The 25,797-nt window shown below is 41.9% G+C and overlaps 2 protein-coding genes across 2 annotated transcripts in view; one reads left to right on the forward strand and one right to left on the reverse strand.

Annotated features, from left to right (window-relative positions):
• Positions 1 to 13,597, reverse strand: part of TTC37 (tetratricopeptide repeat domain 37) — an 89,663-nt gene extending 76,066 nt beyond the window's left edge. Inside the window, exons 1-8 of the mRNA XM_045021654.1 lie at positions 13,584 to 13,597; positions 11,304 to 11,398; positions 9,302 to 9,445; positions 7,223 to 7,314; positions 5,999 to 6,074; positions 4,373 to 4,513; positions 1,134 to 1,232; positions 920 to 1,028 (exon numbers count right to left, since the gene is read on the reverse strand). Of these exons, the coding sequence (XP_044877589.1) occupies positions 920 to 1,028; positions 1,134 to 1,232; positions 4,373 to 4,513; positions 5,999 to 6,074; positions 7,223 to 7,314; positions 9,302 to 9,445; positions 11,304 to 11,393 (751 nt within the window). The 5' untranslated portion in view covers positions 11,394 to 11,398; positions 13,584 to 13,597. The remainder of the gene's footprint in view (positions 1 to 919; positions 1,029 to 1,133; positions 1,233 to 4,372; positions 4,514 to 5,998; positions 6,075 to 7,222; positions 7,315 to 9,301; positions 9,446 to 11,303; positions 11,399 to 13,583) is intronic.
• Positions 13,598 to 14,048: 451 nt separating this feature from the next.
• ARSK (arylsulfatase family member K) overlaps positions 14,049 to 25,797 on the forward strand; it is a 48,701-nt gene continuing 36,952 nt past the window's right edge. The window contains exons 1-3 of the mRNA XM_045020985.1: positions 14,049 to 14,411; positions 18,986 to 19,115; positions 23,176 to 23,335. Coding sequence (XP_044876920.1) covers positions 14,238 to 14,411; positions 18,986 to 19,115; positions 23,176 to 23,335 — 464 coding nt within the window. The 5' untranslated portion in view covers positions 14,049 to 14,237. The remainder of the gene's footprint in view (positions 14,412 to 18,985; positions 19,116 to 23,175; positions 23,336 to 25,797) is intronic.

Here is a 25,797-nt window from a genome sequence, read left to right on the forward strand (position 1 = left end):
TGTGTGATATTCCTGGTCAATATGACTGTATATTTACAAATAGTTTTTTGGGGAGTGCCCAACTGTAAGTCACTTCTGACCCCTTTAAGGTATCAGCTGTGACACCCAAAGCTGACATCTAAAATCACTATTCACTTGTACAATATTAATGCAATAGTGAGAGCTAAAAACTTAAATCTAACAGTTTCAAACCCAGCACTGTGGAAGACAGCATGCTGCCTTCTTAAAGCATATAACAAACAAATCTGTTTTTAAAAAAGACCTCTTTCCTTCACTTCACTGAAATACCCTAAAAAGCCATTTACTCCCCACCCACCAGGAAGTCTTGTGGAGAAAAATTCATGAATGTTCCTGCCAAGAGGAAAGGGGTATACTGGTTCACCAATTCTCTCACTTTAGCCATCTCTAGAGCTTTGTTTAACTGTCACCATCCTTTCCATCAAAGACAAGTAAACAGGATTCTCTTCAAACCTCATGTAGCTAATCTTCATTTATCTAGAGAGGCTCCTTTTGGGCATCATGAAGCACTCTTCCCATGGGACTGAGTACACTGCCAACAAAGGAATCAAGAATCCAGAACTGGTCTTGAACAAAGAATACTTATTTTTTTTAAGAAGTCCTTTGATGGTACAGCAGTACTAAGTTTCACAGCTCTGAGACACTATAGTTTAGGACAGAACTGTCTTCCTCTTCAGGGTGGTAGAAACATAGAACCTACTACAGACAATATATTTGTGCTGAAAAGTGGTGCAAGCTGCCTCAAACTAGAATTTCCCTCAACAAAGTGAAGTAACAGATTTTGAGAGACTGGTTCCCTTTTTTATGAGAAGGACTGGGGGAGTGAAGGGCAAGCCAAAAGTCACAGTGAAAAGATACACGATTTGGAACAACAAAAATGAACCGAAACCATCCCACTCACCTGACTGAATAAAGTGCAAGCAGAGCACTTCTAAAGGATAACTCGTGGTAGGATACAAAACCATCATATCATCACAGGCCTTCTTCAGCCTAGCAGTCTCATGAGGAAACTTGTAAGAAGAAAAAAAAAAGTCAAAGCAATTTATTTAGTTATTCGTGCAGTATTATTAGATGTTATGTGTTATTGAAGAGACTATAAATTAAACTGTTCTTACTTTTGACAAACACTGAATGAAGTTTTTACAAAGCTTTTCGTGGTCTTCACTGGGAACCGTGTCTGCAGAGTTCACTGCATGTTCAAATGCAGTCAAAAGCTGAAATAAGAAATTGATAAGTACAACAGTGTGAATTAGCAAGAAAAGCAACAAACGGTGAACTTATGAAATTTAGTCACGCTTTTGGGTGACTAAACAGGGTGTAGTATACCATGAACATGATTATAATATGTTTATTTGGCCCCACTGTGCCCATGTGGTCCTTCATAGAACTTCTGTTGTGCAAAGAGCAAAATACATAACAGGGTGCTTCTTCATACTCAAGTATTATTCATATCGTGTTCAAATCCTGGTAGTAAATCTGCTACTAGTTGAAGGAGGTAAAAAATGCAGTGGCATAAGATATGTACAAAAAGAGCACATGTGAAGCACTATCCATTATGACAGCTATGAGTTTAAATAACTTATTAAATTTTGGTATGCAAGTTTTCATTTTGATGCTCCTATCTTGTGTGCCTTTAAGATAGAACCTTAACACTGCCAAAATGAATCTGAGCTTTTAAAAGTAATGCTTTACAAAAGATTTTTTTTTAAAAACAGCAGTTATGTAAGACACTACATTATTTTGCACAGGGGCTTTTCAAAAGCGTATTATTTCATCACCAGAAAATTCTCCAAATTTCATTTCTATTACCAATATTCTGGGGGACACAGTGTGTAATATTTTCAAAAGGGTCTATGGCCCAGTCCACAGCGTTATTTAGGCTCCCAACTTCCACTGATTTCAGTGGAAGTTGGAAGGCTAAATACCTTTGTGGAGCAGAGCATAAGTGACTTAGGAACCTAAGGGCAAAATTTCAAAAGCTTAAATCCCACTGAAAGTCAGTGGGTCTTGGGCTCTTTATGTCACTTAAGCACTTTTTTAAATTTTACCCAAAATCTAGTTGTCTATATCCACTAAGGTGGGTAATGGCTATTTTGCTTCAGTCTTCACTAAAAAGATTAATTGTGACCAGATGCTTAGCACAATTAATATTAACAACAAGGGGGAAGGAACACAAGCCAGAATAGAGAAAGAATGGATTAAAGAATATTTAGTTAAGTTAGATGTATTCAAGTTGGCATGGTCTGATGAAATTCACCCAAAGGTACTCAAGGAACTAGCTGAAGGAATTTTGGAACCATTAGCGATAATCTTTGAGAATTCATGGAGGACGAGTGAGATCCCACAGGACCGGAGAAGGGCAAACATAGTACCTATCTTTAAAAAAGGGAACAAAAAGGACCAGGGAATTATAGACCAGTTAGCCTAACTTCGATACCTCAAAAGATACTGGAACAAATTATTAAACAATCAATTTATAAGCACTTACAGGTCAATAGGATGATAAGCAATAGGAACATGGATTTGTCAAGAACAAATCATGCCAAACCAACCTAATTTCCTTCTTTGACTGAGTTACTGACCTAGTGGGTGGGCGGAAGTAGTAGTCATGACATATCTTGATTTTATCTGACACAATCCCTGTGACATTCTCATAGGCAAACTAGGGAAATATGGTGTAGTTAAAATAACTATAACTGTTTGAAAAACCATACTCAAAGGGTAGTTATCAATGGTATAGCTAATGAGGTTCCACAGGGGTCAGTCCTGGATCCAGAACCATTATTCATTTTCATTAATGACTTAGATCAGAGGTTCTCAAACTGTGGTCTGTTGACCACCAGTGGTCCGCGAGCTCCATTCAAGTGGTCCGCAGATAGTTCCCTCTAAGGTGGCCTGGGCAGCCACACACAAGAGAATGAAGGGACAACCACCTAATTAGTGGAGCCGCTAATTAGGTGCTTGGACCCTGGAGACGATGGACATGTAAGGTGAGGTAGTGGCCTTGGGGGGAATAAGGGGTAAGTGGGAGGGGGCAGTGGGGCGAGAAGAGGGGATGGGGGGGAATTTGGGACGTGCCGAGCTGCAGCAGCCAGAGAAAGAGGCGATTTTCCCCAGTTCCAGAGCTGAGGCTGCCAGGGAGAGATGGCCCTCCTTCCCAGCCTCAGCTCTGAGGCTGCTGTGGCAGGGGAGAGAGGGCACATCCATCGCATTAGAAAGGTAATACTACTGATATTAAAATATGAAGTGTGCTTTTATTTGTAGAACAAAAAATGTTAATTATTAAGGGTTTTTTTTTAATATAGCGCTTTTATCCAAAGCCCTGTAGAATAGTTAGCTAATGGTACAAACAACATTTGGAAAGCTCATCTAGTGGTCTGCCGAGACCCTCAGCAATTTCCAAGTGGTCTGCAAAAAAAAAAAAGAGAACCATTGACTTAGATGATGGAATGGATAGTATAATTATAAAATTTGCATATGCCATCAAGATGGGAGGGGTTGCAAGCACTTTGGAGGACAGGATTAGAATTCAAAATTAGCTTGATAAATTGGAGAATTATTCTGAAATCAACAAGATGAAATTCAATTAAGACAACAGCAAAGTACACTTCAGAAGAAAAAAATCAAATGCACAAACACAAAATGGTGAATAACTGGCTAGCCAGTAATATTGCTGAAAAGAATTTGGGCATTATAGTGGATCACAAATTGAATACGAGTCAACAATGTGATGCAGTTGCAAAAAAGGCTAATATTCTGGGATGATTTAACAGGAGTGTCATAAGAAAGACACAGGAGGTAACTGTGCCACTCTACTTTGCACTGGTGAAGCATCAGTGGAAGTACTATGTCCAGTTTTGGGAGCTACACTTTAAGAAAGGCATGGACAAATTGGAGGGAGTCCAAAGGAGAGCAATAAAAATGATAAAAGGTTTAGAAAACCTGGCCTATGAGGAAAGGTTAAAAAAACAGGCATGTTTAGTCTTGAGAAAAGATGACTGAGGAGGGACCTGATAACAGTCTTCAAATATGTTAAAGGCTGTTATAAAGAGGACAGCGATCAATTGTTCTGAATGTCCACTGAAGGTAGGACAAGTAGTAATCAGATTAATTTGTAGCAAGGGAGTCTGAGGTTAGATATTAGGGAAAACTTTCTAATGATAAGGATAGTTAAGCACTGGAATTGGGAGATTGTGGAACAACATCATTGGAGATTTTTAAGAACAGGTTAGACAAATACCTGTCAGGGATGCTCTAGATATACTTGGTCTTGCCCCAGCATGATGTGTGGGTGGACTAGCTGGCCTCTCAAGCCCTACATTTCTATAATTTGATTAGGAGGGAGAAACATTACCAACTGCTGTGTCTCATTATCTTGATTCTGTGTACTGTCTGGCAGTAATTGGATCAGCCTCTTCCATAGCTGGTGGAGCTCAGCATTATCTGCACCTTCCTCCTGTTTTATCTTTATCAGTTTGTGCCATGTGCGAGCCACCTGTCAACAGGAAAGAGAAATGAATCATTCTGTAACTCATTTAAAAATCTGACACCCAGTGTGATCGCTCCAATTTATTTTAACCCCTTGCCAATAAGATTTACAATTTCCCAACTCAAGTGGTCAGAAAATAGCATTAACACTTAGCAAGACTGCCAGGAGGATAGGGCTAATGAGTGAGTGTTGGACAAATTACTTCACCGTGCTGTTTAGTACAGTCAACAGAACTAGTGGTATTTAAGCAGTTTAGCACTACGGATGCAGCTGATGGTCTGTAATTGCTCATTTAACCTTATATAACAGAATACTGCTGTAAAGAAATCCTTCAAGTGTTCTTTGAAAAACTCAATAATAATAGAGGAATCTGCATTATAATAGGTCTGATAGACGCAAGCTACCCTACATGCACTATGTAAGGTAAATAATTTGATTACGTATATGACAAAGTATGGCCAAAACCGTACTTCTGATGACCAATTTAAAAAAGAAAATAGCACCCCAAGCACTATTATCTTTTCCAGCAGAGAAGTGACTCAGCATTATATTCGACTAGAGAATGGAATACCTATTAAAATTTGAGACTGTTAAAAAAAATGAAACAAAGAAAGTATCAAATAACCACAGTGTGGCTCGCTCTCTCTAGTGGCTGGACCACATAGAGGAAGCTGAATTTATGAGTTTGATGCTGGCTTTGAGATACCAGAGCTGGATTTTCTGGCTCACACAGTAGAGGCTCATGCTTTTAGAATCTGAGATCCAAGGTTCAATCCTTCCTACTACTGAACAAACTAGGGTTTATATTTTACATCTAGGTTTTCAGAGGTTTGAAAGGTTTGTCTGCCTTGCTTCCATTGAAAACAAAATTTCCCTTAGCATATTCAGGCTATCCAGAGATTATAACAAACAAATAATTATCTTTGGCAAAGACTTTTTGCAATGAAACTAATATTAAAGTTCTCAAAACTTCAAGGAATCGGAATACTCCTCAAAAACTGGAGTAGATGAAAAAGTACTATAGAAAAAATAATATGTGATCATTTAATTACAAACTGTATTCTGATGCATACACACAAGAGGGCAGAATTAAGGTTGCACTGGCATCCTTTGAGCTGGCATTTCCTAACTTCTGAGTCCCCCTGAGTTAAAAAAAAAAAAATGTGGAAAAATATTCAAATGCTTGACAGCAACCAGAAACTAACATTTTAATGCAATTTGTTTATATGACACAATGTATCAACATGGTGAATTTCAGAACATTGTATTGAAGAAAATGATTGCAACTTCATTTTAATAAAAGGTAAACTAACCATCTCTAGGATTGCTTTTTATGTTAAGACACGTCAATTCAATAGATTGCCTCTAAATTTAGTGGTAAGTGCTGGTGAGAGAACACAGGTGTATAATTAAGAGAGATGAGTTCTTACTACAAAAAAAAATATGAATAATTTGCATAGGAAAAGGAGAGACAGTAAATCAGTAACTGACCTCTAGGTATTTTTTTTCTTGGTGATACAGTTCCACAAGTTTCCTACATACTTCACACCACTTCTGCTTGTCAGTTCTAGAAGATGATGGGGGAAAAAAACACAAAAAAGCCATGTCTGTTTTCTAACAAATATGGAGAAATGTATTCTTCAAGAGACACTCCCAACTTGAAATCTAGTCTTTTTTCTTTTTTAAATGAGAGCATTAGAAGTTGCTGCAGATACTATATGTGCCTCCAAGTCCTAATGCATTGATTGTGAATTTTTTTAGAATGTTTTTCTCTTGCAGTTGCTGTGTGAAAAATCTACACAGACTGTATATAGTCAGTTTATTCTAAATGCTGTCAAATGCACCAAGTAAAATTGGAACAAAAGTATTTTCCACTTATCTTTCAATTATAGTTATCTTAGATGTTACTTGTAACAGAAGTAAAAAATGTTTAAAAAGACGTGTGATTTATAAGTTGACAGTGTCCATCAGACAAAACCAAAATCAAAATCACAAAAACAAAGCAATAAGAACGCTCCAATCAGTTGTGGAAACTGGTGACATACAACCAGAGCTAGCTTTGTTTAGAACTGTAACGGGAAATGAAATTCCCTGTGACCATAAAAACTGTGAGTACATGTACTAGTACTGGGGGAGGGATAGCTCAGTGGTTTGAGCATTGGCCTGCTAAACCCAGGGTTGTGAGTTCAATCCTTGAGGAGGCCACTTAAGGATCTGGGGCAAAAATTGGTCCTGCTAGTGAAGGCAGGGGGCTGGACTCGATGACCTTTCAAGGTCCCTTCCAGTTCTAGGAGATTGGTATATCTCCAATTATTACCTATTACTAGTGATATTAATGCTAACCATCAACATCAACTGAGAGTTACGAGATTTATAAAGTTCAACCATCTATGCAACACATTAAGCCAATGGATACAGTCATGACACCATGATACTTAATGTCAATAGTTTAGATAATATTTATTACAAAAGATTTCTTCTTATAAAAAGACAATAGGAAAGTGATAATTTATCTCTACCCCAACTTCACATTATAGAAAACCAGTAGGGGTGACAAAGCCTTACCTCTAATACAACATGAGTATTAGAATTAGTTACTATATGCAGAATATCACATGTATCAGTGACGACATTAAAACTGGACTTTTTCCAGTGCAACTGAAATTTAAATATAACATGTTGCAGTGTCATAATTTAATCTAAAATATTCTTTACCTTTCATAGAGTTCCAAGAGCGTTTGGTAAACATTGAACAAGTTTTCTTTGACATCTGCTTGGTTAGATTTCTCATACAAATTTGCTAATCCCTAAACAAAAGTAAAATGTATGTTAGATTTCACATTTGCTATTTCCAAGGTCATTTTAAGGCATGCAGCCCAGCTGTGCCCATAAGGAACCCAATGCCTTCAGTGGGGCTCTGCACAGGTACCGGGATCTGTCTGCTCAAATCTCAATGCAGGATCAGAATATAATGTTATGCTGAGAGGTCCTGGTGACTGCTTAGATCAGAAACTTCTTTGAGAGTGGGTGTGAATGCATTCTTCAATTAACAAAACTGTCAGGGAACGTTACTCACAAGGCCCCCATCTAAGACAAAAAGGGTTTGTAACCCTGCCCAAGTGTTTTCAGACTGTCAGGGCACAGATGCTCAGTAGTGTGTTTTGTGACAGGTGGGGAATGCAGAACACATAGAGCAGAGAAAGTGAGCCTGAAAAAGCAGCTGAAAGCAGTGTCTGCCCCGGAAGAAACCTGCAGAGAGGTTTTTGGATGGGGTGCAGGCTGAGAAGAGTACACTTGGTGCTGTGAGCAAAAGAACTGCTTGCTGCTATATGATTCCTTCCATGTTCAGAGATATTTTCTTTATAAATAAACAAACCTGCACCAGAGAAATACCTGACTATCACCAATTTTTCCTCCTAACTGGAACATCCCTTGGACCCCGAACTTTGACTATCTGCTTGGGTCAAAAATGGGCAACAAAAACATGGGAGTATTTCTTCACACAATGCACAGTCTACCTGTGGAACTCATTGACGGGGATGCTGTGAAGGCCAAAAATATAACTGGGTTCAAAAAAGTTCCTGGTGGATAGCTCCGTCAATAGCTATTAGCCAAGATAGTCAGGGATACAACCCCATGCTCCGGGTGCCCCCAAACCACTGACCGCCAGAAGCTGAGTCTGGACAACATGCGATGGATCACTCAATAATTGCTGTGTTCTGTTCATAACCTCTGAAGCATTTGGTACTAGCCACTGTCGAAAGACAGGTTACTGGGCTAGACAGACTATTGTCCGACCCAGTATGGCCATTCCTATGTTCTTAAATATCATTTACATTATCATAAAAGGTCACTGTATTTTCTTAAAATTATTTCTGAGATTAGTGAAGTGGAACACAGACTACCTGAACACTGTTAAGTATAATCTTCTTTTAACACCAGCCAATGGACAACAATAAAGCATCTTAAATTGTGCAAGACTACAGAAAAGAATTTTGTCTCAGTAAGTTACTATTTTGTACCATCTCATAAAAGACAGAGCCTGACTTGCTGATGAGGATTCAATGAAGGTAATTTCAATATGTCCAATTGTTGCATTAAAAAAAATTAAAATTACTGATATTAAAAAACCTCTTTATTAAGTTACGATGCACTAAATATTCCCTTTTACCAGACAGATGAATCGACGACCTAGCCTTCAGCCATATGCTTCACGGTGTGCCCAAAGGGCACAGGCATCTAATATAACAGCACATGTTGTAGATTATTACTTAGAGACCCTAAGCTGCACAACCATCTTAAAGAGCATCTATTATTGTTGCCTAGGACCATGGAAAACAACAACATAGTCCAAGTTGCACAACTCTGTATCAGAGGCTGGGGAAAAATTTACTGTGCAAAATGCTCTCTCTCATAGGAGAGAAACACCACATTAAATTTACTGAGTCATGAGCAAGGGAACTAAGAAAGCACCTAAGGGATATAAGCATACTTTTTCTGTTTATTTTTGTTTTCCAAGGGAATGAAACATTTATCCATTAGAAGACCTATAACAATTTAAATATAATGAATCCAAAAGTAGTCCTCTTTTACACACATACAACTCCCGTTGGTTTTAACATTGTACATACCAGGAGTCAGAGCCACAGCTGGTATAATTTGTTATATGACAAATTATACAACTTGAGGATCTGTCCTAAGAGTCAAATGTTGATTGGATCTTGTTCCTATACTTCCAAACACAGTAGTTCATTTAATAGGAAGGGTAAAGTGGAACTAGAGTCGAATACATACCTGCCATGCCAGTAGCTGGCCTGGTTCAAGTTCAGCAGCCTTTTTGTATGCACTTTGGGCCTGATCGGGCTGCTCTAACTCTGTAGCTGCCAGGCCAATAAACACCCAGGCATTGTAGTTATTTTTCTCTTGTTTCAACACTGCCTAAAAATATAAGAGTTCAAATGAAGCTAGTGTACTAAATGTGTCTTACAGACTCAACTACCAAGTTTGATTAATCAGTCTTCTTACTTTCTAGAAAAAAAATTCCTGAACATACTAGTCTGGTACACAGTGAATTTTATTTATTAGGTATCTATTTAACAAGATGTTACTTTTTGCACTGTGATAATATAAGTTAGAGCATTAATAAAAGGTTAATTTCTAACTGGTAGCTTTCTCTAACAAGAAAAAACTGCATATGAACGGTCCTAGTGACACAGGTATCAGTAACTGTGGTCATTGAAGGATTCCTCTAAAGTCTATGGTTAAAGATACACTTTTGTCACAGTCATCTAAGAATTAATACAGTAATTCCTTGCTTAATGTTGTAGCTATGTTCCTGAAAAATGTGACTTCAAGTGAAACGATGTTAAGCAAATCCAATTTCCCCATAAAAATTAATGTAAAGGGGGGGGGGGGGTTAGGTAAATCTTTTTCACCAGACAAAAGACATTATATACATATACAGTGTAAGTTTTAAACAATTTTAAACAATTTAATACTGTACTCAGCAATGATGATTGTGAAACTTGTTTGAGGTTGTGGAGTCAGAGGGCGGAAGAGCGTGAATTGTCTGGCTGCTCCTCTTGCTGAACATTCACAACTCAAAAAAACACATCTAGAGATTGTTGTTTTGCTTTCCTTTTTTTTCTTGGTAAATTTCTTTATGCCAGTTTGGTGCCGTTTGACTCACGGCTGTGACTAGGTAAGTGAATATCCTCTGGCCCCAGAGCACTGGTGAGGGTGTGGGCCAACAATATCCGCACTCCTAGGCCTGCAGAGTCCTCCCCATGCAAGCTCTGTGGGTTTGGGCTTGACATGGGAACCAGGCAGAGCAGGCAAGTGGCAGCACAAAGGAAGGACACTGTGCTGGGGAGACCAGTCGTCTCCTAAGGGAACCAATCTGCCAGGTTGCATGGTATGCTCGGGACACACAATGCAGAGGCACTGGGTCTCTAGATCTCTGCAGAGCTGGAGATAGTCATGGGCTTCTGGGGCCACAGGCACTGACTTTTAAAACTGCTGGGGGGGTGCTCAACCCCCGGCTCTGCCCCAGGCCCCGCCCCCACTCCACCCCTTCCTCCAAGGCCCCACCCTGCCTCATCCTGCCCCAGTTCCACCCCCACACCACTTCTTCCCGCCCAGTTCCACTCCCTCCCACAAGCGTGCCATGTTCTTCCTCCTCCCTCCCAGCCTTCCTGCACGCTGTGAAACAGCTGATTGCGGCAGGCGGGGGGGAGAGGGGGTGTTATGGAGGGTGCTGACCCATAGGGCCCGCAGATAGGCAGGAGGCACTGGGGGTGGGTGTTATAACCCGAACATTGTGCAACTTTAAACGAGCATGTTCTCTAATAGAGCAGCAACATAACAACGAGACAACGTTAACTGGGACGACTTTAAGTGAGGAGTTACTGTACCCTCTGCTTTACATTTAAGCACATGCAACAGAAAACTGATCTCCTTTTCTGGACAAGCTAACATGGGCAACTAATGAAATGAACACCACACAAAACCACAGTACCATATAGCAATAAGATCCAGTGTGTGAATTGAAAGGGTGGCATTTGTCTGACTCTCTGAACTTCATCTTCATTGAAGAAAGGAAGAAGGACCCATCCACAAGGATTTTAGTGACTACCCCACTGCAAATCATTCACTATGTACACTGCCAAGATGTGTACATTACTTAGTATGTACATTACTGCAGAAAGTATAGAGTACAATTCCAGTGGACAGAAAATAGTAGGGCTTTTGTCATCTACACACAATTAATTTTTATACAAGTAGAAGAATTAATTACCTTGCAATGTTTTAAGGCTTCTTTGTATTCTTTATTTCTTATTGCATCTCGGGCACTTTTCAATGCTGCCTTCACCTCCTTATTTGACATTATTACTGATAAAGTCAAAAACACAGAAAATTAGTTTTCAAAAAAAGATATTTATATCAAATACTGTTCAAAGCATTCAACTTATACTGCATCATCATACACAGAGAAAATATTTTAGCAAATATTAACAGTATGTTCGCTGCTGTACAAGTATGACAAAATCCCTGCCCCAAATAGCTATCAATCCAGTATTGACAAAAAAGCAGTGCACATACAAATAAACATATATGTGACAGTACACCTCTAAACCCCAAACCCAAGCACATGAATCATTTTTAGTATGTGAATAGTCCCACTGAAGTTATTGGGACCAATCATGTACTCACATTTATACACATCCTTAAATGCTATGCTGGATCTGAGCCATCACATTGAAATACAGTACTAAAAGCTACTTCTCACCCGAGTAGAATTTTTCTTGACAGTTAGAGCACATTAAATAGGGAGTTTCGGTAATATGGAGGTTTACGTGTTTCTCTATCATTCACATTTTAAAGATTTTCCCAATACTTTTTGGCCATACTATTCTATCAACATCATAAAGTAACTTCAAATTCCACTTCCTAAGTAGCCTCTAATGAGGGAAGGGATGTGTGCAGGAATGAAGGAAATATTCAAGTTTGTTTTAGTAAAAAAAAAAAAAAAGGAAACAAACAGTAAAATTAAAGTTATACATAGTATCATTTAAAGCACATACATGTATATTTAAGTATATTGTACACATACATCAGTCTGATGAACATATTATTTACACTCACTCTAACACATGCTTTAGAAAGTGTACATGGTTCGGATGCAATTATCATCATTGCCAGGATGGGGAGTGTGGCAGGAAGGGGATACCAACTATGCAAAAGGATCTAGGTCTGTATGAGTAGAAAAACACTATACTGGGGAGCAAGGATCCACTATGAAAAATTGAATAGAAGTCATATATTACTGTTATTATTATTTATGTGTATTACAGTAGCACCTGTAACTGTAGCACAGTCACAGACCAGTGAGAGAGGAAAGACAATGACTCTATAGTCTGGTGGTTAGGTTACTCCCTGGGATAGGAGTGAATGAAGTTCAAGTTCCTGCTGCTGATCAGAGATTTTAAAACAGATCTCCCACATCCCAGGTCAGTATCCTGATCACCAGGCTACTGGCTATAATATGGTGTGGGTTGGGGGAGGTCTCCATTTTTTTCATGAAAAAGGGCTGACCTGGCTTAGGTGTCTAACTTCAGGAGTGGATCCCAGTTCAGATCTGTGATGCTAAAGTAGAGATAGGCCCTCTATCTCTGGCCTTGAGCCAGGCACCTAACTCACTCTGAGAGATGAGGGTTAGCCCCCAGGCTTCTCCTTGGCATTTCCTACTGCCAGGAAATGCCTGGCTGCCTGCTCAGCATACTGGTTTTTGTAAATCCCTTTCTTTGGAGCCTCAACTCACTCCATGCATTGTATAGGGAGTCTGGGCACCTAACTCAGGGCTAAGGATCCCACTGGGCAGCAGAGTGCCTAAATATCAGGTGTTGCAACACTGAGTATAAGCGTATGTATGTCTACACTGCAGGGGAGGAGGGAACACTCCTATGGCAGCAAGTCTCAGAACCCGATGTACAGATTCAGGCTCGCAGGGCCCATGCTACGGCGGTAAAACTAGCAGTGCGTATATATCCCTGCTTGGGCTGTGGAAGCCGGTAAGCAGGGTGGGTCTCCGAGCTGAAGCAGGAACATCTGCGCTGCTATTTTCAGCACTCTGGCGTCAGCCCAGCCCGGCTGTAGCTCTGGGCTCTAGCCATGCTGCTGCAGGGAGTTTGGGCAGCGTTCACACTACTCCCGTCCCTTTGTGGATCTAGCTCTAGCGCCGCCGCTGTTCTTCGGGCTATTTCGCCTTCCCTGCTCATAGCTGGGACCTTTCTTTTCCTCTGCCACGGCAGCCAGCGGAACTGCCCTGTTACTCCACAGGGCATCACCTGCAGCTGCCGCCCCCGGGGGCCCCAGGCCTCCCACTCGGCAACGCGCACCAGCCCCCTCGCCCCCTCCCCAGGCACAGGGTCCCCCTCCACCCACGGACCCCGACCGCCCCGGCTTAGCTGGGGAGCTCTGGGCCCACGCAAGCCTCGCAGAGCCGCCAAGCCACCCACGGGGGGGCAGCAAAGGCACCGCCCCTGCGCCCGCTCCCCCCTACCACTGAGCGCTTCACCTGCCTCCGCCTCCTGCCTCAATTACCAGCCACCAACTCCCCGCACCCCGACCGCCCCGGCTCGGCCGCGCAGGCGCGCTGACTCGGGTACTGCCCTTCCCGCGTGAGGGCCATTGACGCGACCCAGCACTCCGCCATCTTACCGTCCTCCAGCTCCTGTGGCATGATGGGAGTCGTAGTTCATCCCCCTACCTCCCTCGCCGCCTGATATCCTAGGCATGATGGGAGTCGTAGTTCATCCCCCTACCTCCCTCGCCGCCTGATATCCGAGGCATGATGGGAGTCGTAGTTCATCCCCCTACCTCCCTCGCCGCCTGATATCCGAGGCATGATGGGAGTCGTAGTTCATCCCCCTACCTCCCTCGCCGCCTGACCTCCGAGGCATGATGGGAGGTGTAGTTCGTCGTGGCCCGCTTCCGCGAGGCCTGATGGGCGCTGTAGTTTGGTCTGCTGCGGGGAGAGGGCGGGAGTGTCACGGGGTCTTGCTCTCCGGCCTCGGGCGTGTCGCCGGGCAGTGTCAAAGCGCGGGGGTGGGCTGCTTCTAGGCCCAGCCCCCCTCAATGGCTGCAGCCTGGCTGCCGGGGAGCGCTGCTCGCCCTGCCGGTGTGTGAGGGGCCGTGTGCCCGGGGACCTGGCTCTGGGCGCGGGGAGAGGATGAGGGGGCGGTGCGGAGAAGGGCCCCGGACGGTGGTGCTGGCGGCTCTGGTGCTGCTGCTGGTTTCCACCCGCTGGGAGGGTGCGAAGGCGCGTCCTGTGGCTTGGGGACACCTCGGCGCTGGCAGCAGCCAGAGGGCGCGCAACGTGGTGATGGTGATGTGTGATGCCTTTGTAAGTATCCCACCAGAGCCTCCTGCTTCTCCAGGCCTCTGCTCACAGGGAAGGAGCCTGAGCATCTATAACGCATGTAGCACCAAACACTAACCCGGTGTTGTCAGCTTCTGTAGGGTCTGATGAGTTTGGGATGCCCTCTGCCCTTCGGAGACACTTGTGTGATGTGACCCAAGGCAGTGTGTGACCCAAGGCAGTGTGTGCCTCGGTGTCAAATCGTATTTGTCTCATGCTGAAATGGCATTTCACAGACTCTGAAAATTATTTTGGGAGCTGTTAATGGGCCACAGTCAGGGCTTGAGAAACCACCTTGTCCAAGCAAGGACTACAATCTCAGTAAAGAGGATATATTATACCCCTGAGAGCCAGGGCCGGCTCCAGGCACCAGCATTCCAAGCTGGTGCTTGGGGCGGCATTCTGCAAGGGGCGGTAGTCCTGTTGTTTTGCCCCCAAGCAGCACACCGAGTTGCCGCGGCGGGGGCAGTCCGTGTGCCCTTAGAGCGGCATATGCGTTTCCACGGTGGCGGCAATTCAGCAGCAGCAGCTTCTATGTTTAGCTGTCCGGGGCGGAAATGCACCTGCCGCCCTAAGGGCATATGGACTACCCCTGCCGCCCACGGCGGCAATTCGGTGCGCTGCTTGGGGCGGTGAAAACTGTAGAGCCAGCCCTGCTGAGAGCTGTCCACTGCATCATCACTTCTGCTTGGGACCATAAAGACAGGATTGCAATTAACTAAGTGGTCCCCAACCTTTTCGTCTGGCAGGTGCCAGACGAAGGACTGTGACGGCAGTGGAGCATCCGCCAAAATGCCGCCGAATTTCTGTGGCATTTCGGTGGTGACACCTCTCGATGACGTCACTTGTCGGTGGCAAGCGGCGTCATCGAGAGGCGTCACCACTGAAATGCCGCAGAAATTCCGGGGCGACGCCTCTTGATGATGCCGCTTGTCCGCGTTGGGGACCCCTGAATTAACTGAAAGACACTGTATTTTTGAGCTTAGAGAGTCAGATTTTTTCTCAAGATAACACTTTTAAAAAGAAACCTATTATTTTTATCAGTTACTTACAAATAATCAAATTACATGTAACTATTTCTGTTGTGAGTTATGGTAAACCTGGTCATGATGTAACAGTAGCAGTGAATACTGCAAAACAGAAATGTAAAAACAATGTATTCGACCTATGTTGAAAAGAGAACACTCCTACAAATAAGAAACTGTAGGGAGCAATCAGAGATTCTTGGGATGTATAGCCTTTAGAAATTGTAAGAAATTGAAGTATCATCCACCATGAGGAAATTTATAGAATTATTCCAACCAATTTAAACATAAGTTCAGCTGAACTGGAGGGAATCATGGTATTGGGCCCAAGCTTGTTTCAATCAAACGTGGTGGTAAAAATACCAGAAGCTTATCTATACTTATATGTACACCAGTTCAGCTAAAGTGGTGATAAAGCTGATGAAAATTTTTTGTAAATGTCCCCTGTGTCCATAATGGCCATAGACATAGGCACTGACTCCATGGGTGCTCTGGGGCTGGAACACCAACGGAAAAAAATGGTGCTCAGCACCAACAGGCAGCCCTGCTGATCAACTCCTCTACCTCACTCCCAGCGGCTCCCTCCACCATGATCAGCGGCATGTGGGAGGTGCTGGGCTGGGGGAGGGATGGGGGCAGGAAGAGTCAGGGGAGGGGAGGCGGCAGAGAGGCAGAGCAGTTGGGGTGGGGGCTTGGGGTAAGGGGTGGAGTGGGAGTGGGTCCTGATGCGGAGCAGGGGTCAAGCACTCTACAAGAACTGAGGAAGTTGGCGCCTATTGCCTCAGAAACTACAGTGATGAATGGAGGGGTGAAAGTAACTTCAGGGACTTACCAGTACACAGGGCGGCCACGGTCCTGAGCAAGGTGGGTGGGGTGGCTCAACTGAAAGGGGCGGGGCCTTGGGCAGAAGGGGCGAGGCTGGGGCCAGACTGAGTATCAACATATCTTACGTTCTAACGGTTATGTCACTGTAACTCTTGCTTCTCTATATCTTACATGCTTTTTCTTGGGCCATCACTGACTCAGATGCTAGAGAATGATCTGTATCCATTTTACACAGCTTATTCTTTTAAAGATGAAATGTCAGTGAGTCTAGGGCCCTGGTCTTGCAAACGCTTGTGACTAACTATTCAAATGAAGCCAGGATCAAATCCTATCTAAAAACTAAATTTTAGTGCATTGTGTGAAGTTATGTGTACTGTTTGTTTGTATCTATTGTAGGAAGCCAGACAGAGTCTGAAGGAGATTTTAGGTAGAAATTCCGCAGTGAAGCAGAGCGAGAGCTTTAAGGATGATGAATGGGTCCCTTTTCCTAAAAAAGTTCCTTGTGCAATGTTAGAAAAAAGAACTTTGCCTTGATTCCTTACCATCATCACATGACACATCCATAGATGTAAATTACTATGGTTATGCTTGAATAGGAAAAAAGAGTGGAAGTTCAATTTACCATGTTATTTCTCTGTTTATGAGATAGTATTTCACTGAGCAATTATTTTCACATAGTAGTTGAGAATTCAGGAAAACTATCCATTAAGAGCCATTGTGCACTGACTTACTATTTTTTTGGTATGCTACACCGTTGCCCAGAAGCCCAAATAAGGATCAGGGCCTTATTGTGATTAGTGCTGTACAAACACTAATACATGAGTAACCTCACTTCCATGAGTACAATGGGACTACTCTCATGCTTGAAGTTACATGTGTGTAAGTATTTGCAGGGCAGGGCCATATAGTGGAAGACAATCCTTTCACCGAAGAGCTTACAATATAATTTAGGACAAGGTGCATCAAAACACCCTGAGAGTAGAGAATATAATCACAACAATTAAAGGAACAGGTGGATACCTACACTAGCTATGTGCACAGTTAGCGGGATTTAAGTCATTTGAAGTTTTCTTTTGGGAAAGGAGGGAGGTTTGGTTTTAAGATATAAATAAACAAATATTATTGATAAAAGTTGTTAAAGAAATTGATAAAATGAAGGTCCATTTAAACATTTCAGGATACTGTTGTAGGCACCATTGCAAGTTGCAATCAAAGTGAGAGAGCTGCAAGTGGGGCTGCTACTCCCCTTCCCATGCAGTTGATGAGCAGATGTGGGGAATGGGTTAGGGTTATGGCCACGCATGCATGCCGGCATACTGGAACACCTTCCAATGCACTGGCCTTACTGGTATAGACAAGGAAAGGCCTGTCTCTTGTTTCTTTATCATGATTTGTTTCAGAATCTCTGATTAACATGTCATTGATAGGTCATAAGAAGAGAGCCAACCTCTGCAATAATCAAACCACAGACTATCAAGAACCGTAACAATCAAGACCAAGACCTTAACTGAATATGTCAGTGGGAAGTATATAATTTTAGCATACAAAGCTTTAGACTATTATGCACTTCTCACTCTGTTACTTAGTGGATTAGCCATTCCATGTGGGAGCAAATAGAGCTTCCTCATGGTCTTCACCTTCCTTCTTGGGTATAGTGAGCAAAATCGCGGTGGCCAAACTCAATAAATTTTACTAATCGAGGAGCAATGAAGATGCAAGACTGAGCATCATCTTGATGACTGGAGGAAAGACACTTTTTTTTTTCCCTAAGCGAAATTTGAGAGTTTTGACCAGAATTTGAAATGCTTTTTTCCTAACAACAAAACTTATTTTTAACCCCAGTTTAGTTTTAGCCAACTGTGCTTCATCTGTGTGCTTGTCGCATTCAGGCACCAGGCAAGTGAGGGATGGTGCTTTCTACATTTGATTTGAAAGAGTTGTAGAGCTGGGTATTGTCTGCATGCTCAAGTACTGCAGTTCAGGGTATCTCACATTCTCCCCTAGGAGCTTAGTGTATATTTTGAAGTAAGATGGGAATAGGATTGAACCATGCAGTTCTTCTAAAGGTTCTGCCCATCATGACTCTCTGAGATACGTCTGGGAAGAAGGATTGAAGACAGCTCCATTGACTCCAACCACCTACACTAGGTGTGGTGAGCAAGTCAGTAGCACCTCATGGCCAGTGTCAAATGATGCTGACAGATAGAACAGCAGAGATATTTTCCCACTCTTCATGGCTCAAAGAGATCATTTACCAGTGTGACCAGCAGTGTTTCTATGCCATTTTATAATCTGAAACATGTTTTGAGATGAAGGGTGCTAGGTTATTGGTAGAGATGGCTCAGGTGTTGTTGCAGATGACTTCTTAGTCATCTTGCCAAACATGAAGATTAGACACCAGAGTGGTAATTGGTGAGTTTCAGAGTTTTCCAGGATAATTCATTTTTGAAAGGTGCCAGATTTAATGACTCTTTATAAGTGCTGAGTATTATTATCCTACATAGTTGCATGTGGTTTTTATTCTTTGCACAGTTTACAAGATCAAAATTAAGTGCAACTCTTGGACAACCAGAACGTAATTCCTAGAATGGTAAATTTGCCATATACTGTAGCTTTGGGTCATTTTCATAATATTTTATTTCTAATTCTTAAAGAAAATGTTACCATTATCAATGTTAATGTTTTTAAGTAACTTCTTTTTGATTGCAGGATGGAAGGTTGACATTTTATCCAGGAAATCAGACCGTGATCCTACCTTTTATAAATCTCATGAAAAGATATGGCACTGTTTTTCTCAATGCCTACACCAATTCTCCAATATGTTGTCCTTCTCGTGCAGGTAAGACCATATTAAAAATCTTATTAAAGGAAATAGTAACTACCAGGGGAGAGCCAGTTTAAATGTTCATTAGTGATGGACAAACCTCAGAAGGCTTGAGCTGAATAAGCCCTCATTTTTAAATGCTTATCTGAAATTATCCAAACCTTCTGAGGTTTTTATCCATTTCTCTTTCTCCCCTTGTCTGCCTCCCATGCTTCTTCCTCCCAACTGCATTCTTCTCTTCCAACTTCTTAGCCCCCCAAGCCATTGCAAACTTTACTCAGGTTTCAGTACTTCTGAAAACCTTTAAGGATTCTAATGGACTTGTTTGTCCTCTACAACAGTGGTTCTCAAAGCCGGTCCGCCGCTTGTTCAGGGAAAGCCCCCGGTGGGCCGGGCCAGTTTATTTACTTGCCGCATCCGCAGGTTTGCCAGTCCAGGCCAATAGGGGCTGCGGGAAGCGGCGGCCAGCATGTCCCTTGGCCTGCACTGTTTCCCGCAGTCCCCATTGGCCTGGAGCGGTGAACCACAGCCAGTGGGAGCCGCAATCGGCCAAACCTGCGGATGCGGCAGGTAAACAAACCGGCCCGGCCTGCCGGGGGCTTTCCCTGAACAAGCGGCAGACCGGCTTTGAGAAAGCTCTGCTCTACAACATTGATCTGTGGCTGCATTCAGGGCTGCTCTGGAGCTTCCCAGCACAGAGATACTGTCTACATTTCTTGCTGCCTGGAACGCATATGAAATGCTAACAACTGATTGAAACTGATGGATGGCCTTTAGCTTTGCCTTGAGACATCAGCTCTTCTAACCAGTTATTTTCAAATATCTTGTATTTTCAGTAGTTATTACCTAAATATGTTATAGTGTTTTTTAAACTTTTTCTGTTTCAACCAGTTATAATCAGAGCCCTTTGTATTGTGAAATTCTGTGACTACAAACTTTGCCATATTATACACCATTTGATAAAAGTTGTGCTTCAGAATCCAAGATTTTATTTTAATATGTTTCATGCTCTGATTGTTGTGGCGGAAACCTTTCTCATATGAACTAAGTGAAACGAATGTAGTGCTGTCTGTCTGAGTCCAGGAACTGAAACAGTAGCTCTGAGAGGAACTGATTCATTCATCTCCCTGAAGTATTCACACTGAAACCTACCTCATTGTAGATTATGGCCCTGATTCAGAAAAGCACTTATATGTATATATGATGGGGAACAGAGGCCCCATACTGGCAACAAAGGAAAACTGACCGGCTCTCCACTAGCAATGATGAGAGGGTTAAGGAGAGCCTGTGGACCCAGTTGATGCTGCCCTGCTGCACTTGCACCCGGTGCAGCCAATATCCAGCATGGAAAGGAGAGCTAAAAGGAGAAGAACCAACCAAATTCAGTGCTGACCAGGGAAGCCTAGTTCAAGCTGAGAGCTTAGGGCAACTTGCTACCTGGGTGAACCCTTTAGTGAATGGAACAACTAGGTCCAGGAAAACTAACAAAAAAGTACTAGCTATTCAGAGCAGGAGAGCAAGGATCCTTCTGACAACCCCATGCATGACCCTGATTCTGAGATCACTGTCTTCCTTTTTGTTTTGGATTCTGACACGCCAGAAAAGGTAGTACTTAAGCATGCCATAGCCAGAGAGCTAAGGCACCACAATACCGAATCTGTGAGGGGTGATGTCTGTGGACCCACAGAAGGGGTTAGTCGTGTTCTGATGGTCAGCATGCTTAACGTTAAACTTATGAAAAGTCCCACTGAAGTCAAGGGATCCGCTCGAAATTTAACACATGCTTAAGTCCTTTGCAGCTTTGGGGCCTTTCTAAGTAAGGCATATTATTTTTACAATCAATACAAATGTTACTTTTCTAGGAGAAGATACTAAGTTTAGTGATTGTGCCATGCTTAGCATAGTGGAACCTTGGCCCATGGGTGGGGCTTCTAAGCAGTGTCACAATAGATTGTTTTATTTTTGAGCGCAGTTATTTTTTGTACAGAATTCTACATTTGTAAGTTTAACTTTCATGATAAAGAGATTGCATTATAGTACTTGTAGGAGGTGAATTGAAAAATACTATTTCTTTTTTGTTTTTACAGTACAAATATTTGTAATAAAAATAATATAAAGTGTGCACTGTACACTTTGGATTCTTTGTTGTCATTGAAATCAATATATTTGAAAATGTAGAAAAACACCCAAAAATATATAATAAATGTCAATTGGTATTCTATTGTTTAACAGTGCAATTAAAACTATGATAAAAGGCAATTAATTATTTTTAGTTTATCATGTAAGTTAACTGTGATAAATTGACAGCCCTAATAATAATATTAATACTTTGTACCGGGGTAGGCAACCTATGACACGCGTGCCGATTTTCAGTGGCAGTCACACTGCCTGGGTTCTGGCCACCGGTTCGGGGGGCTCTGCATTTTAATTTAATTTTAAATGAAGCTTTTATTTATCTTTTATTATAGACTTATAGAAAGAGGTCTTCTAAAAACATTAAAATGTATGACTGGCACGCGAAACCTTAAATTAGAGTGAACAAATGAAGACTCGGCACACCACTTCTGAAAGGTTCCCGACCCCTGCTTTGTACTTTTATAACATGTTCCATAGCATCCTCCATCCAAAGATCTCAACATACATTAATTAAGATTTGCAGTCCCCCGGGTCATGTAGAAATGTTGTTATCCTCATTGCACAGATAAGAAAACTGAAGTCCAGAGAGGTAAAATGATTTGTTTAAATTCACACAGTAGGTCAATAATAGAGCAGAGAGTAGAATCCAGGTCTCCTGACTCTTAGCTACATGATCTAATATTTATTTACAGTGTCACTTGAAACTGAGAACAGACGTTTGCATGGCACTGTTGTAGCAAGGGTCACAAGATATTTACGTGCCAGATGCACTAAAGATTCAGATCTCCATTCATGCTTTGCCAACCATTCCAGAAGATATGCTTCCTTGCTGATGATGCGTTCTGCTTGATAACAATCCAAAGCAGTGCGGACTGACGTATTTTCATTTTCATCATCTGAGTCAGATGCCACCAACAGAAGATTGATTTTTCTTTTTTGGTGGTTTGGGTTCGGTAGTTTCCACATTGGAGTGTTGTTCTTTTAAGACTTTCTGAAAGCATGCTCCACACCTTGTCCTGCTCAGTTTTTGGAAGGCACTTCAGATTCTTAAACTTTGGGTCAAGTGCTGTAGCTATCTTTTAAAAATCTCACATTGGTACCTTCTTTGCATTTTGTCAAATCTGCAGTGAAAGTGTTCTTAAAACAAACAACATGTGCTGGGTCATCATCCGAGATTGCTATAACATTAAATATATAGCAGAAAGTGGGTAAAACAGCAGGAGAAATACAATTCTCCCCCTAGGAGTTCAGTCACAAATTTAATTCATGTATTTTTTTTAACAAGTGTCATCAGCATGGAAGCATGTCCTCTGGAATGAAGGCCGAAAAATGAAGGGCCATAGACATGTTTTGCATATCTGGCACGTAAATACCTTGCAATGCCAGCTACAAAAGTGCCATGCGAATGCCTGTTTTCACTTTTGGGTGACATAAATAAGAAGCGGGTAGCCTTATCTCCTGTAAATGTAAACAAACTTTTTTGTCTGAGCGATTAGCTGAACAAGAAATAGGACTGAGTGAACTTGTAGGCGTTAAAGTTTTACATTGTTTTGTTTTTGAGTGCAGGTTTTTTTGTACATGATTCTAAATTTGTAAGTTCAACTTTCATGATAGAGATTGCACTACTTGTACAGTATTTGTTTGAGGTGAATTGAAAAATACTATTTCTTTTTCGTTTTTACAGTGCAAATATTTGTAATAAAAAATAAATAGAAAGTGAGTACTGTACACTTTGTTTTCTGTGTTGTAATTGTAATCAATGTATTTGAAAATGTAGAAAACACCCAAAAATATTTAAATAAATGGTAGTCTATTATTGTTTTACAGCACAATTAATCATGTGATTAATCACAATTAATGTTTTTAATCACTTGACAGCCCTAGTTATTATTCTATAAATGCGTTGACAGGCATTTGTTCCTGACTTGCTTTTTTTCAGCTATGTGGAGTGGCCTCTTCACTCATTTAACAGAATCTTGGAATAACTTCAAAGGTTTAGATCCAAATTATACAACATGGATGGACCTGATGCAAAAGCATGGCTACCGAACTCAGAAATATGGGAAACTAGATTATACTTCGGGACATCACTCAGTGAGGTAGGTAAAGGATATATTCCTCTCTGGTATGGCATCCATAAATGTGATTAAATGTGAATAGATCATGGAACAACAGATTGACCATGACTTATGGTTTTCAATTAAAATGTAACGTTGATCTTTTTTAAAGAAATTCTGTTAGAAATGTATGAAGGCTCCAGTCCTGCAAAATGTTAGGCCCAGGAATACAGTTCCTCCCATGAACAGTCACATTGAGACAAGTAAGGGTATGAGGGCACCGAATGACCTTTATGCCTGTCACAGATACAAATAATTATACTTAAGAAATCTCAATTTATGTATCTCTGATTTTGCCCATTTGGATACAGTCTGATTTTAATATTTTTTTAAAACAGCTTCATAACAAGATTGCAGTGTACCTAGCCCAAAATAATTTGATTTCATTGTGATTCTCACCAAAATTCATCCATAAATCCTAAACATGTTCTGCTGAATTTTGTGCAATGTATTTATTCATTTTAATTGGCAAACTCAGCTTTATTTCAGTTCTTTGTGTAGGTCAATTTCATTTTGTTATGGTAAATTAGAATAAAATACATTGTTTAGTACAGAGCACTAATTACAATTTTCTTAGCTTTACTTGGTAAACCAGGGACCAGTACTTCAAGATGATAAAGGCATAATCCATTTCCATTAAATTCTGTCTGAATTTTCTACAAGAAGGATGACTCATTTAACTGAATCACGCAAAAGGCTAAAAAGATTTTAAAGTCCTTTCATTTTATTTTTTCTGATTTAATTACAATTTTCAATTTTTTTATTTAACAAACCAAAGATATTTTAGGTGCCAATGTAAAAAACAAGTACGAAGATTACTATATGTTCCCAGCACATGGATGTTTATACCATATATCCAAATGAATTAATAAATAAAAATGAAAGGGAAAAAGGCAGGGGGAAAGAGATGGAGAGGAGAGGGAATACAGAAGAAGGATATAGATTTATCTCCTGTCTTTCTTTCAGGCATCCTGCAAGGATTTTTAGTTGACCAGTTCTAGGAAATTGTCCCAAATAGACTCAGCTTTTTCTAGGGCTTGCTATCTATTGTATGTGATGGTGTGGACTAGGTCCAGAGGTGCTGTGCTGGAGGCCTCAGGGTCCTGAACACATGTCCCAGGAAGAGAGCAGGAGAGGAGTCCTCCAAGCAACCTAGAGTGGCTGCAGGGGAAGCAGCCAATCAGAGAGGCTGCAGGGAACAGCCAGTCAGGGCCTAGGAGAGCCATATAAAAAGAGCTGCAGAGACAGTCAGTTCCTTGCTGGAGCCAGAGGAGTGCAGGGGATGCTCCTGGCTGGCCAAAGGGAACTGCAGCACCATCGACAGCTCAGTGCTGGCAAGGACCAGGGTGAGAGGAAGAGCTCCTGGCTGGCTGTTGGGCCTGAAGATAAAAGATCCCTGAGGTAAGGGTGAAGCTTTGGTGAAGGCTCGGGCTATGGGGAAGTGGCCCAGGGAATTGAAAGCAGTTTTATTAAAGGGACATGGTGGCAAATGGGTACTATTCTTAGGGTCCCTGGGAAGGGACCCGGAGTAGTGGACAGGCCCAGATTTCCACCCACTACCCACCCCACCCCCCCAGCCATTAGGGAAGTGGCCTACAGTTGGACAGCAATAAACCCCAGAGAGGGATCTGAACTGCTAAGAGGCCCAGCCAGAGAGCTGAGGCCAGAACAGACCAGAGAGAGCAAAACCATTGCCCCCAGGGAGGAAGTCCTGGGGGTATGGCTCAATACCAGGGCTGGGACTGTTTAAAGACTGTAGACACACCAAACCAGAAGGAGGTTCTTGTGAGAGGTGGGTGCCACACCATTACAGATACCTTCCTTTGCAGCCAGGTCTGCCAGTCCATTAAACCTCATAGTGGGAAAAATGTGGGGGAAAGGGACAGATTTATTTTTCCAGTGTAACAAAATTTGACCTCTCACAGCCAGTACAACTCTACGTAGCCATTCCCTTTGATATAGTTATAGCCTCCATTTGCTGGCTATCTGACCCAGTACAGTATGCAGATGTCAGCTTTAAGGTCAAGTGACAACTCTAGGATCTTATTAATTCTGGCTCTAATACCATCCCAGAAGCTGGAAACAAAAGGGCATGATCAAAACATATGCATGCTGGCTCCTTTACCACCACTACCCCATAGACACACACACCTCAACACTGATCACTGAGGGTAGCTTTAACTTTGTGAAGTGTTTGGGGCAACCATTGAACCCTAAACATGATTTTCTGTTGAAGGAGACTTAATTGGAGGTCCAAGGTTGCTTCTTTAATCTCTCATGTTGTTCTGTTTCACTGTGGGGTAAGATACTTATTGCTAATTCTTTGTTCCATTTTTGTATCACTACATCTCTATTAACTCTTTGGTGGGTTATTAGGAACTCATCTAGTGTAGCTGACAGTCTGGAGAAATAGTATAATTCTCTACAAAATTTGGCAAGTTCTG

This window comes from Mauremys mutica, chromosome 6 (assembly GCF_020497125.1).
Source record: "Mauremys mutica isolate MM-2020 ecotype Southern chromosome 6, ASM2049712v1, whole genome shotgun sequence".
Classification (NCBI taxonomy): domain Eukaryota; kingdom Metazoa; phylum Chordata; order Testudines; family Geoemydidae; genus Mauremys; species Mauremys mutica.